The 11,671-nt window shown below is 46.7% G+C and overlaps 3 protein-coding genes across 3 annotated transcripts; all 3 read left to right on the top strand.

The window, feature by feature from the left end:
• The first annotated feature begins 591 nt into the window (after window positions 1-591).
• On the top strand, window positions 592-1,278 carry LOC136577818 (histone H1B-like). The gene has a single exon (XM_066577741.1). It carries the CDS (start codon window positions 604-606, stop codon window positions 1,258-1,260), a length of 657 nt encoding a protein of 218 aa, XP_066433838.1. The 5' UTR covers window positions 592-603; the 3' UTR covers window positions 1,261-1,278.
• A 632-nt stretch (window positions 1,279-1,910) lies between these two features.
• LOC136578111 (histone H3) lies at window positions 1,911-2,321 on the top strand. Its single transcript, XM_066578013.1, has one exon. The coding sequence runs from the start codon at window positions 1,911-1,913 to the stop codon at window positions 2,319-2,321; it is 411 nt and encodes a 136-aa protein (XP_066434110.1).
• A 684-nt stretch (window positions 2,322-3,005) lies between these two features.
• Window positions 3,006-3,364, top strand: LOC136577819 (histone H4). The gene has a single exon (XM_066577742.1). It carries the CDS (start codon window positions 3,006-3,008, stop codon window positions 3,315-3,317), a length of 312 nt encoding a protein of 103 aa, XP_066433839.1. The 3' UTR covers window positions 3,318-3,364.
• Window positions 3,365-11,671: the final 8,307 nt, after the last annotated feature.

An 11,671-nucleotide genomic window follows, 5' to 3' on the forward strand; every position in this document is an offset into this window, starting at 1 on the left:
CAGTATATACAGTATACATTCAGCACCCGGGAGCTGGCAGTGAGCGGAGGCGCCGCCTGTGCTACACCTCTGGGCTCTCGGCAGCTCCAGGTCGTCCTCGCATTGTGCAATCAGCTTCTGCACGATGGAGATTGTGGAGTAGATCCCGGGGATGGTGACAAGGGCCGGGAATAGAGGGAAGGCGCTCCCGCAGCGGTTTTATCTCCGCAGATACGCGGTGATGTGCAGATCGGGAGAACTATGGCGAAGATCTCGTGGCCTCCTCTCCGCTCCTCCCCGGAACCTCCGCCAGCGGCGGCTATAAACGGTTGCATGAGATGTCAGAGAGTGAGGAGTCACGTTGAACGCGAGCTCTCCTGTCCGGTTCTGACCGGTGACGGACTCTTATCCCGGGCAGGGAAGCACAAGAGGAGAACGGAGCGGAGAGAGGCCCGGATGGGATAAGGCAGTAGCTGTGCTCAGTGTCAGCCAATAGCAGCTCAGGACGGGCCTGCTCACGAGCCAATCAGAGCGCGGCCGCTGTACATATAAGAGGCGCCACCAGCGCCGCTCTCAGAGTTTCTCTTCCAGGAGAGTTTTAGTATTTGATTTCCGCAGCACACAATGGCAGAAACCGCGCCAGCCGCCGCTCCTCCTGCCGCCGAGCCGGCTGCCAAATCCAAGAAGCAGCCGAAGAAATCCGCCGCAGGGGGCGCCAAGAAAAGCAAGAAGTCCTCCGGTCCCGGCGTGTCGGAGCTGATCGTCAGAGCCGTGTCCGCCTCTAAAGAGCGCAGCGGGGTGTCTCTAGCCGCCCTGAAGAAGGCTCTGGCTGCCGGAGGGTACGATGTAGAGAAGAATAACAGCCGCCTGAAGCTGGCCGTCAAGTCTCTGGTCACCAAGGGCAGCCTGCTCCAGGTGAAAGGCAGCGGCGCATCCGGCTCCTTCAAGCTGAACAAGAAGCAGGAGACTAAGGACAAACCGGCCAAAAAGAAGCCAGCGTCTGCGGCCAAGCCCAAGAAGCCCGCTGGAGCCAAGAAAGCGGCGAAATCTCCTAAGAAGCCCAAGAAGGCTCCGGCCAAAAGCCCGAAAAAAGCAAAGAAACCTGCAGCGGCCGCCGCCAAGAAAGTGGCCAAGAGCCCGAAGAAAGCCTCAAAGCCGAAGGCCGCCCCAAAGCCCAAGAAGGTGACGAAGAGTCCGGCTAAGAAGGCGGCCAAACCCAAAGCTGCCAAGAGTCCGGCTAAGAAGGCTGTTAAAGCCAAGAAGAGTGCGGCTAAGAAATAAGCTGAAGCCGCCCATGCATTTACCCCACAAAGGCTCTTTTCAGAGCCGCCACCTTCTCACCGCAGAGCTGTATTATCACTGCCTCGGATTCTGTTCTAGATAGCAGCGGCCCATAGCGGCTACAGGGGACTTCATATCAGTTGGGAGTCTAGGGAGCGAGGGGGAGGCTGTAGAGGGGGAGTAATACGAGACATTGTCGCCGCATCATCCCCGTTCCTGTTGGGCACTGTGACCTATACAACGCGTGTATGGATGCCGGGCTGAGTGTGAAGAGGGAGGGGACTCGCCGACCTAATGCATTTCCCATAAAATCAGCGCAGCTTCTAATGGGGGAGACTGCCGTGCAGCGTGGAGTGCGTGTTTCTGCGGACATATCAATGCAGGGAAGCAGCTGAGAACATGATTTCACAGACACCCGTACGTATCATGCAGTGGCCTGATAGGGTGAGGTGGGGCCAGCCTCTGCCGACTGCTGATTGGTCGCGGGCATCAAGCGTTTTGGCGGGCTAGTGGTTTGTTTGAAAAAGCCAATGAGATGTAGGGGGCGTTGTTTCTAAGAGCCAATAGGGAAGAGCAAGTAGGGTATAAAGGCTCTGCTCTGTCTACGGCTCCCATCATATCACATCTGTGTGCATCTCTACAGTAGAGCTATGGCCAGAACCAAGCAGACCGCTCGTAAATCCACTGGAGGGAAAGCTCCCCGCAAGCAGCTGGCTACGAAGGCCGCCAGGAAGAGCGCTCCTGCCACCGGCGGAGTGAAGAAGCCTCACCGCTACCGTCCAGGTACAGTGGCTCTCCGTGAAATCCGTCGCTACCAGAAGTCCACCGAGCTGCTGATCCGTAAGCTTCCCTTTCAGCGCCTGGTGAGAGAGATCGCCCAGGACTTCAAGACTGACCTGCGCTTCCAGAGCTCAGCGGTCATGGCCCTGCAGGAGGCCAGCGAGGCTTACCTGGTAGGGTTGTTCGAGGACACCAATCTGTGCGCCATCCACGCCAAGCGGGTCACCATCATGCCCAAAGACATCCAGCTGGCCCGCAGGATTCGCGGAGAGAGGGCTTAGATCTGCTCTGGGCACCGCATGGAACACAAAGGCTCTTTTCAGAGCCACCAAATCCTCCTCAAACGAGCTGCATCCTGTCCTCCGCTGTCATTTCCCCAACTCGGGTTCACAGCCAGCCTGTGTGCGGTGTACCCTGGCGCCGCCTCTCCCCAATAATGTTCTGTCGTCAGCAGGAGGTGGTCTGTTAACCCCTTCAGGGACCTAGTCAGTTCCTCAATTAATTTATGCCATTCTCTAATCTTTTAAATGTAGTAGAAAGAGATTTGAATTCCCGGCAGACTGTTATGAACGTGGTTGATCAAACGTGTCCGTATGAGGCATCTATCTGTGCCTGTGGGCCGGGAAGGGATTAGTGTTGAGGATCTATTTATGTGGGTATTATCTCATTGTACGAAGAAGAAAGACAGCAATACACAAAACTACACTAATTAATACCGCATAATGGGACTGGGAACCGGCCGGGAAACTTGAGAATTGTAAGAATACGCGTTAAATTCTAAATTCCAAACGGTTCTGTGTTAAACCAATCAGCAAGGAGAGGGGCGTGGCCAACATGTAATTGCCCCAATAGGAACGCCTAAACTGTCGTCATTGGTTACTGTTTTCAATCTGGTCCGCACGTTGAGTAGCTAAGGGAGGACGCTTGAACCGGTTTGCAATTGCTTTCTACTTACAACGTGGAAGATGTCTGGTCGCGGTAAAGGAGGGAAAGGTCTTGGGAAGGGCGGCGCCAAGCGGCACAGGAAGGTGCTCCGTGATAACATCCAGGGCATCACCAAGCCTGCCATCCGCCGTCTAGCTCGCAGGGGAGGCGTCAAGCGTATCTCCGGTCTCATCTACGAAGAGACTCGCGGCGTCCTGAAAGTCTTCCTGGAGAATGTGATCCGCGACGCCGTCACCTACACCGAGCACGCCAAGAGGAAGACCGTCACCGCTATGGACGTGGTGTACGCGCTCAAGCGCCAGGGCCGCACTCTCTACGGCTTCGGAGGTTAATAATTCTGCTCTTTCTCCATAACACAAAGGCTCTTCTCAGAGCCGCCCACCTCTTCCAAGGAAAGGCTGTAATACAACTTCTTGTGGGGTCGCTGCTGCCTGATTGCCCATCTATATATATAAATATATATATATATATATTTTTTTTTTTTATACATTGCTGGATGAATTGCAGGGAAGGGCTTATATATTTAACCCCTTCCCGACAATTCATCCCGCGATCGCCGGCAGCCAATTGCTTTCAATGGAGCCGGCTGTATTGCCGTCTCCATTGAATTCAATGGGCTAACACCGTTCTGCCGGGACAAGGTGAGTATACATATATATTTTTTTATTTTTACACATTTCTGGATGAATTGCAGGGAAGGGCTTATATATTTAAGCCCTTCCCGACAATTCATCCTGCGATCGCCGGCAGCCCATTGCTTTCAATGGAGCCAGCTGTATTGCCGATTCCATTGAATTCAATGGGCTAACATTGTTCTTCTCTGCCACAGCTGTTACAGCTGTGGCAGAGGAGAACGATCTTTATGCTGACGGGGGGGGGGGGGTGTCTCACTCTTGCCACTATTGTGCTTAATAGTGGGACCTGGGAACTTGAGATGCAGCCCAACAGCTAGCCCCTTGCCTGCCCTATCCGTTTCTGTGTCGTTCCCATCACTTTCTTGAATTTCCCAGGTTTTCGCAAATGAAAACCTTAGCGAGCATCGGCGATATACAAAAATGCTCGAGTCGCCCATTGACTTCAATGGGGTTCGTTACTCGAAACGAACTCTCGAGCATCACTGAAAGTTCGACTCGAGTAACGAGCACCCGAGCATTTTGGTGCTCGCTCATCTCTATTGCCAACTCTTATACAGGAAGAAGAGGGCGTATCCAAATGTTGCTTGGTACAAAGATTAGTGTTACGTAGCCTACTGTTACAAAGGTGAAAATACTTATTGATCTTAAGACTTATTGACATCTACCAAATATTCTCAAAGCTCTTAAGGCCTGTCTCAGACATAGAAATTACTTAAGTCAGGATATTGCTGTTGCAATTTTGGGAGATATCCAATATGTTCACCATTTTGTATGTATTTTCTGTTGTCAACTGTGAATATACAGTATTTTGTGTATGGTCTAGTCCTTTGGGGGAAGGGAACATCACCCCCCCCCCTCCACAAGAATTGGAGAAGCAGTGCTGTGTGTCCAAGAACTGGCAGAAACCTATCTAGGAATATCTTTGTCTTTGTCTTGGTCAAGCAGAGAGGAGAAACAGGATGTTCTTCTCATGAGACCAAATTCAAGAATGAACTGAGCGTGCTCACCGAAGTTCCTCCCAGATGGATGACATCACAAGCTACCTCACAAATACCTCCCTGTATGAACGACCAATCAGCACACTAAATGATGTAACCGTATACTTCCTGTGTTGAAACTTATTTAAGTTTTACCCGCGCTTAATAAAGCTAGAGACTCTTTTGGGGACACATGATGTAGACTCGTGGTCTTTGAAAGGCTCTCCAGGCCTGCACATATTATCTCATTTGAAACACACAGTATATCTGATATAATAATTTTGCGCTCACATTAGACAACATTTCTGCAATAGTTGTGTGTCTTCTCTGTTAACATAGCTTAGCCTTATTTAATTTGTCTTTTGACTTATCTTAAAATCCTAGTTCCCGGCACTACAAAGCATAGGTTTCAGTCTTCTCATCACGGGCTTCCGTATCTACAAATTTGGGACCTGGCAACGAGGTCATCAGATCGGTAGCGGTGTGGTCTGATAACACAGAGGATGGGTGCTGCTCTGGTGAAGTCCTGAAGGCGAGCATGTGAGGTTCGTATTAGAGGGATGTTTAGTCTGAGTGTGTTAACGGATGGGAGTGAGAGGGCTGTGTGGTATACGGAAAGGAGGGAGGTGATGCATGGTGGTGCGGCACCATGCACAGCTTTGTGGGTGCGGTTGAGGAGTTTAAATTTAGTTCTGCAGCGGATGGGCAGCCAATGCAGCGACTGGCATAGTGCAGAGGTGCCTGAATAATGGCGGGATAGAAAAAAAATGAGCCTAGCTGCCATGGTTAGTATGGATTGGAGCGAGTCTGGTGTGGGTGAAGCTGATGAGAAGCAAGTTGCAGCAGTCGAGTCAGGAGTGGTTGAATGCAACCACCAGTGTTTTTAGCATGTCCGTGGTGAGGAACAGACAAAATTTGGCAATATGTCTGAGGTGTAGGTTGAATATGTGGGCAAAAGATTGGATGCGCGGGTGTCTATGAGACCCAAACCAAACCGGCTGTTTACCACTCAGGGTATTTAAAGCAAACGCGGATGCTAGTACTTCTGTAAAAGTCTCATTAAATCAGTTACAGTTCCTTTCATCGCTCCAAAGACAACATGAAACATGAAGAAATTTTAATGGGCAAAGCAGGACAATTCATTCTGTGTATGTGTCAGATAGCTGAACACCGCGCTGGGAAACCTTTGTGTACCAAGAGTATAGACAATCCCCAGAAGCATTTCTGTACCTGGAGTACAGGCGAACACCTGAAAAAAATGTCTTTACCAAAAGTATAGGCGAACCCCTGAAAAATTGGTGTACCAAGAGTGCCGGTGTACCCCTGAGGGTGAAACCCAGAAACTTTTTTTTTTTAAAGATAGAGCTCGTAGTTGCTTAATTTGTAACAGAGCCTGGATGCAGCCCTCCAAAAAATTTACTTTTAACAGAGCCTTTTGGCCCTCTGAAAACTTGACTGTTCAGCGTGAGGAAAGATGAGGGGGGGGGGGGAAGATCAGAGAGGCATAGACCAACCTACTTTCCCCCTTTTTGGGGGTGATAGAGGGTGCAGGGTCCCCGTGTTCAGCGTACGTTTGTGCCACGTGTCCAGTTTTAATCCAAGTAGTTTTTTTATTGAGTTTACATATGATAGGATGTTACATTCACATCATCACAGTAAATAGACTGATATATAAGAATATCACAAAAACAGGATTAGAAGATTACTGCTTACTTAACAGTCGTTAATCATTGAAGGTGATTTTGATTGTCGCTGATAAAAAGCGATGAACAGAAATATATTTGGTATACATAAAGAAAACAAATATTTTTCAATAACCAAACTAAACTTCAGTGTGGTCTACGATTATATCTCAGGAACTATGCACGACGCGTCTATATTAAAGAGTCCGAACAGGCTTATCGTAGGATATGATTTAGCCAGGGGTTCCACATGCGAGAGAAGTTAGGCATGGTGTCAGTTGATAATGCTAAAAATTTTTCGTAGGAGCAACAGTCAGACATAACATCAGAGACCTCGGATAGTGTTGGGAGGACTGCGGATCTCCACTTCCTGAAAACAACTAACTTGGCAACCATCATTAAAGGGGTTGTCCCGCGCCGAAACGGTTTTTTTTTTTTTCAAACCCCCCCCCCCCCCCCCCCTGTTCGGCGCGAGACAACCCCGATGCAGGGACGTACAGAAAGCTTACCGGAGCGCTTACCTTAATCCCCGCGCTCCGGTGACTTCTATACTTACCTGTGAAGATGGCCGCCGGAATCCTCTTCTTCCGTGGACCGCAGCTCTTCTGTGCGGTCCATTGCCGATTCCAGCCTCCTGATTGGCTGGAATCGGCACGTGACGGGGCGGAGCTACACGGAGCCGGCATCCTGCACGAAAGGCTCCATAGAAGAAAGCAGAAGACCCGGACTGCGCAAGCGCGGCTAATTTGGCCATCGGAGGGCGAAAATTAGTCGGCACCATGGAGACGAGGACGCCAGCAACGGAGCAGGTAAGTATAAAACTTTTGATAACTTCTGTATGGCTCATAATTAATGCACAATGTATATTACAAAGTGCATTAATATGGCCATACAGAAGTGTATAGACCCACTTGCAGCCGCGGGACAACCCCTTTAAGTGGCATATCAGTTTTCGCCTTGGAAATGGGATGTTGTTGCATTTTAGCAGCAGTAGGGCTAGTTCTGGTGTCTTAGAAATAGAGCAGTTAGAGATTTCTTGAGAAATAAGAAATATTTCTCTCCAAAACGATTGTATGGATGGACAGGACCAGAGTAAGTGTATGAGCGAGCCTTCTTGACCGCAGCCTCTCCAGCAATGTGGGTCCGTACCGGGAAAACATCTAGCCAATTTAGCAGGAGTGTAGTACCATCTAGTTAAGGTTTTATATTGTATCTGGAGGAGATTGGCCGACAAGGTAGATTTATTTGCCCACTCAAAGGCTAATAGCCATTGATCTACAGAGAAGGATCTCCCCAAATCCGTTTCCCAATTTAGCAAATGAATTTTCTTCCTTGTGCCCATATCTCCTGAAAGAATGTTGTAAAATTTTCTTGTTAAGGAGGTATTTGATGAATTTGCTTTGGAAAATAAGCTGAGTAATTTATTAGGTAAATAGTACTTTTCCAAATGGGTCTTTGATAGAAAGGAGCATAGTTGGCAGTAAGAGTGGAACTCTTTATCAGAGATTCCATGTTTGATTTTTAAGGATTGAAAAGAAGCAATCCTTCCCTCCAGAAAAAGGTCCGCTATTTGGGTTATTCCTGCCTTGGTCCAATTCAGTATTGATAAGTTCGGAATGAAATAAGTGAGGATTTCTAGGGGGAGTTTAATCTCTCTTTTATTTGTATCTCCTTTTAATTTGAGCTTGCATATATTTCAGGCTTGTAAGGTTGCTAACATGGGCGGAGAGAAACCTTGAAGCTCCAAATCTAAGGTGGGGTGTAGAGGGGGTCCGGCTACTGTCGTAGCTAAGAGTAGGGACTCTAATTCTCTATTTTTGTTGAAGTGTTTTTCTATATGTTGCCATGGAGGGGGCTGGTCTGTACCTACCCAAGGGGCAGGCAAATTTAGATTGATAGCTTGGCAATATGCCCACAAGTCCAGAACCCCCAAACCTCCTTGTCTACGGTTAAGAAACAATATTTTGGATGCAACTCTGGGTCTTTTATTGTTCCAGATGAAGGACGATAGTTGTCTCTGAAAAGCTACTATTTTGCTATAGGGGATTGGGAGAGCCATGGTGCGAAACAGGTATAAAAGTTTAGGTAGGACTAACATTTTGTACAACATAATTCTACCTATCCAGGATTGTTCATGTCTCCCCAGATAGATCAATTCCTCCTGAATTGAAGTGAAAAGAGGGTCTAGATTAAGCACCAGCATTTCCGACAATGGAAGAGATAGGTTTATTCCCAAATATGGGATCGCTGTTTTCCATGAAAATTTAAACTCGGTTTGAATGGCCTCCTTTAGGGAGGAAGGAACGTTTATGCCTAGGATTAGGGACTTATTTATATTTAATTTGTAGTAAGATGCATTACTGAATTCTCCGATAATGTCCTGCAATGCCCTCAACGACGTTAGTGGGTTTGATAACGTTAGTAGGACATCATCGGCATAGAGTCCAATCTTGTGTTGTCTACCATTCATTGGGTAGCCGATGATATGGGGGGAACATCTAATCAGTTCGGCCAAGGGTTCCATAACCATTATAAAAAGCAGGGGGGAGAGGGGGCAGCCCTGTCTAGAGCCATTGGTGATTTGAAAAGGAACAGATAGGGCTCCATCAATCAAGACATTCGCCGACGGGCAAGAGTAAAGTGCCTTAATTGCTTTAAGTAAGTTATTACAGATGCCAAACTTTTCCAGGACCGCAAATGCGAAGTCCCAATGTAGTCTGTCGAAAGCCTTCTCTGCATCCAGGGCAAGGAGTAGAGAAGGCGCTCGACTAGACCCCATGCGTGACAACAGGTTGACAACCCTTCTTGTTCCATCCGATGTCTGCCTACCTTTGGTGAAGCCCACCTGATCGCCATGAATTATATCTGGGAGTATTTGAAGAAGTCTTGCCGCTAAAATTTTGGAAAAAAGTTCTGCATCCGAACTAAGTAAGGAAATAGGCCTAAAATTTGCTGGGTTATCTGGTGTTTTTCCTGGTTTGGGGATTGCAACAATAGTGGCCCGGAGCATCTCTGTTGGCATGGTGCTCTTTGTAATGGCTTCATTAAAGATATCAACTAAGTAGGGGGAGAGGGTCTGCAAATGGATCTTATAATATTCGTTTGTGAAACCGCCTGGGCCTGGTGATTTAAAGTTTTTTAATAGTTTGATAGTTGATAAAACTTCTGTTTTAGTGATAGGGGCATCCAGATCGTATTTAGATGGGTCTATTTTGGGAAGGGGCACTTTTTGTAGGAAGTGGTTGATTAATTCTAAGGTCGGTTGGGGAGTGGCGGGGTCATTTTTTAAATTGTATAGATTGGCGTAAAACGAGCTGAATTCGTTAGCAATATCTTGGGAATGGGTGAGCCTTACATTTGGGTTGCTAGGTTTGAGTAAAAATGGAACCCTTGCCTTTATAGGTTTTGGTTTGACTTTGTTTGACATAAGTTTGGAGGGCTTATTATATGAAGAATAATAATTAGCTGTCATGTAATTGGTGTTTTTATTATGTTCTTCTATAAGTAGTGATCTCAATTTTCTCCTAAGAGTTGCTAATTCGATATGATCAGACGTCTGGGAGGTTTTTTGGATTTTGGTTTCTATGGTTTGGATTTGGCTTAACAATTCGTCCATCAGTTTTTTCTTATTTATTTTATGTTGGGCGCTTATTTTGATCAGTACCCCTCTAATGACCGCTTTGTGGGCATTCCATAGAGTGAAAGGACTGATTTCCGGGCCTGCATTTATCTCAAAATATTCCCTCAAGGCTTCAGCGATTAAAATTTTATTTTTGGGGATGTTCATTAACGGAACATTGTAGCGCCAAATCTTGGTGTTTGTTCTAGCGGGTCCAAGGTCTAATTTAAGGAATATTGAGGAATGGTCAGACCAAGTTGCTATACCAACTTCAGATGTCTTGACTAGTGGTAGTGTCCATCTATCTGTTATGAACAGGTCTATGCGTGAAAAAGTTTTGTGGCGTGGGGAGAAATACGTGAATTCTTTAGAAGAGGAATTCAAACATCTAAATAGGTCGTATACAGCTTCTTTATGAAGCCAAGGGGAGAGTGTAGGCGAGGATCTATGGATATTTGTTGAGTCAAGATTTCTATCTGGTGTAATGTTAAAGTCTCCACCTATTATTAATTTACCTATCTGTAGTTTTTTAACTTTTTTTATGGTTTTATTTAGAAAGGAAATTTGAGATGTATTTGGAGCATAAATGTTAGCAAACGTTATAGGAGTTTGATCAATAGTGCCGGATAGAATAAGGTACCTTCCCTTAGGGTCTATTAGGCTGTCTTTAAGTGTAAAGTTGACTTGGGCTTTAAAAGCAATTAATACGCCTGCTTTCTTTTTAGGGGCGCAGGCCATATAAATTTGGGGGAAATTTTTATTGGAAAATTTTGGGCATGCTAAAGAGGAAAAATGTGTTTCCTGTAGAAAAATCACATCAGCCCCCATTTGCCTGGCATCCTTCCACACCATGGCTCTCTTAAAGGGTGAATTTAGACCTCTCGCGTTTTGAGATGTAAGCCTAAGTGACATGGTTTTCAATCATGTGGATATTAAAGTTCCGAGAGTGAGACAAGACCACACAAACAACAGATAAACAATTATAGGTACATACGAATGAGAGTGCATCAGGTTCGACATTTGTAGGGGATGTCATGCAGATTTCTTGATGCCTAAGAAGAAAACTGGAGAGAACAAAACAAGTGTAACAAACATCAAGAAAGGCAGGGTTTGTTGCCTGCATACTGGTGGGGGAGAGCAAAAGTTCGCCTGAGGTTGGTCAACCTTCCCTCAAGGTTGGCATGAGCAATCTCACCCAGGAAACAAGAAGCAAAAAAGCTTAAATTTGGAGAGTCCCATTCTGGGTTTGGGAGTCTCTGAATGTAGATTCAAGTATGGGTCGTACGGGACCACGAGTTGGATAATTTGTTGGGTCTTGTTGTAGAGGTGTCCCGGCTAAACTCCGGGAGATAAATATTCCACGTCGCGAGAGTCTTACTTCCCTCTTGGGGAGTTGCGATAATATGGAGGGTGCCGTCTTTGTTGATCAGCAGTTTCGTTGGGAAACCCCATTTGTATAGGATTTTGTTTGCGCGTAGTGCCGCCGTCACAGGAGCAAAGGCTTTTCTTGCTTGGATGGTTGCTTGGGAGAGGTCAGAGAATATTTGAATTTTAGAGAAAGGATCAGGCAAAGAGTCCATTTTTCGTGCTGCCTGCATCATGGCGTCTTTTACATGGAAAAAATGGATTCTCACAATCACATCCCTTGGAGTGTCTGGTGGGAGGAAATTTGGTTTGGGGAGTCTGTGAGCTCTATCTATAATCCGTTCAGACTCTGGAGTCCCTGGCAGAATGGCGGTGATAAGTTTTGCGAGGAAGGTTTTTAAGTTTGAT

Source organism: Eleutherodactylus coqui, chromosome 8 (genome assembly GCF_035609145.1).
Source record: "Eleutherodactylus coqui strain aEleCoq1 chromosome 8, aEleCoq1.hap1, whole genome shotgun sequence".
NCBI lineage: Eukaryota > Metazoa > Chordata > Amphibia > Anura > Eleutherodactylidae > Eleutherodactylus > Eleutherodactylus coqui.

Bases quoted from the DNA above. Each gene is read 5' to 3' on its own strand.
- LOC136577818 (XM_066577741.1), top strand. From the start codon at position 604: ATGGCAGAAACCGCGCCAGCCGCCGCTCCTCCTGCCGCCGAGCCGGCT.
- LOC136578111 (XM_066578013.1), top strand. From the start codon at position 1,911: ATGGCCAGAACCAAGCAGACCGCTCGTAAATCCACTGGAGGGAAAGCT.
- LOC136577819 (XM_066577742.1), top strand. From the start codon at position 3,006: ATGTCTGGTCGCGGTAAAGGAGGGAAAGGTCTTGGGAAGGGCGGCGCC.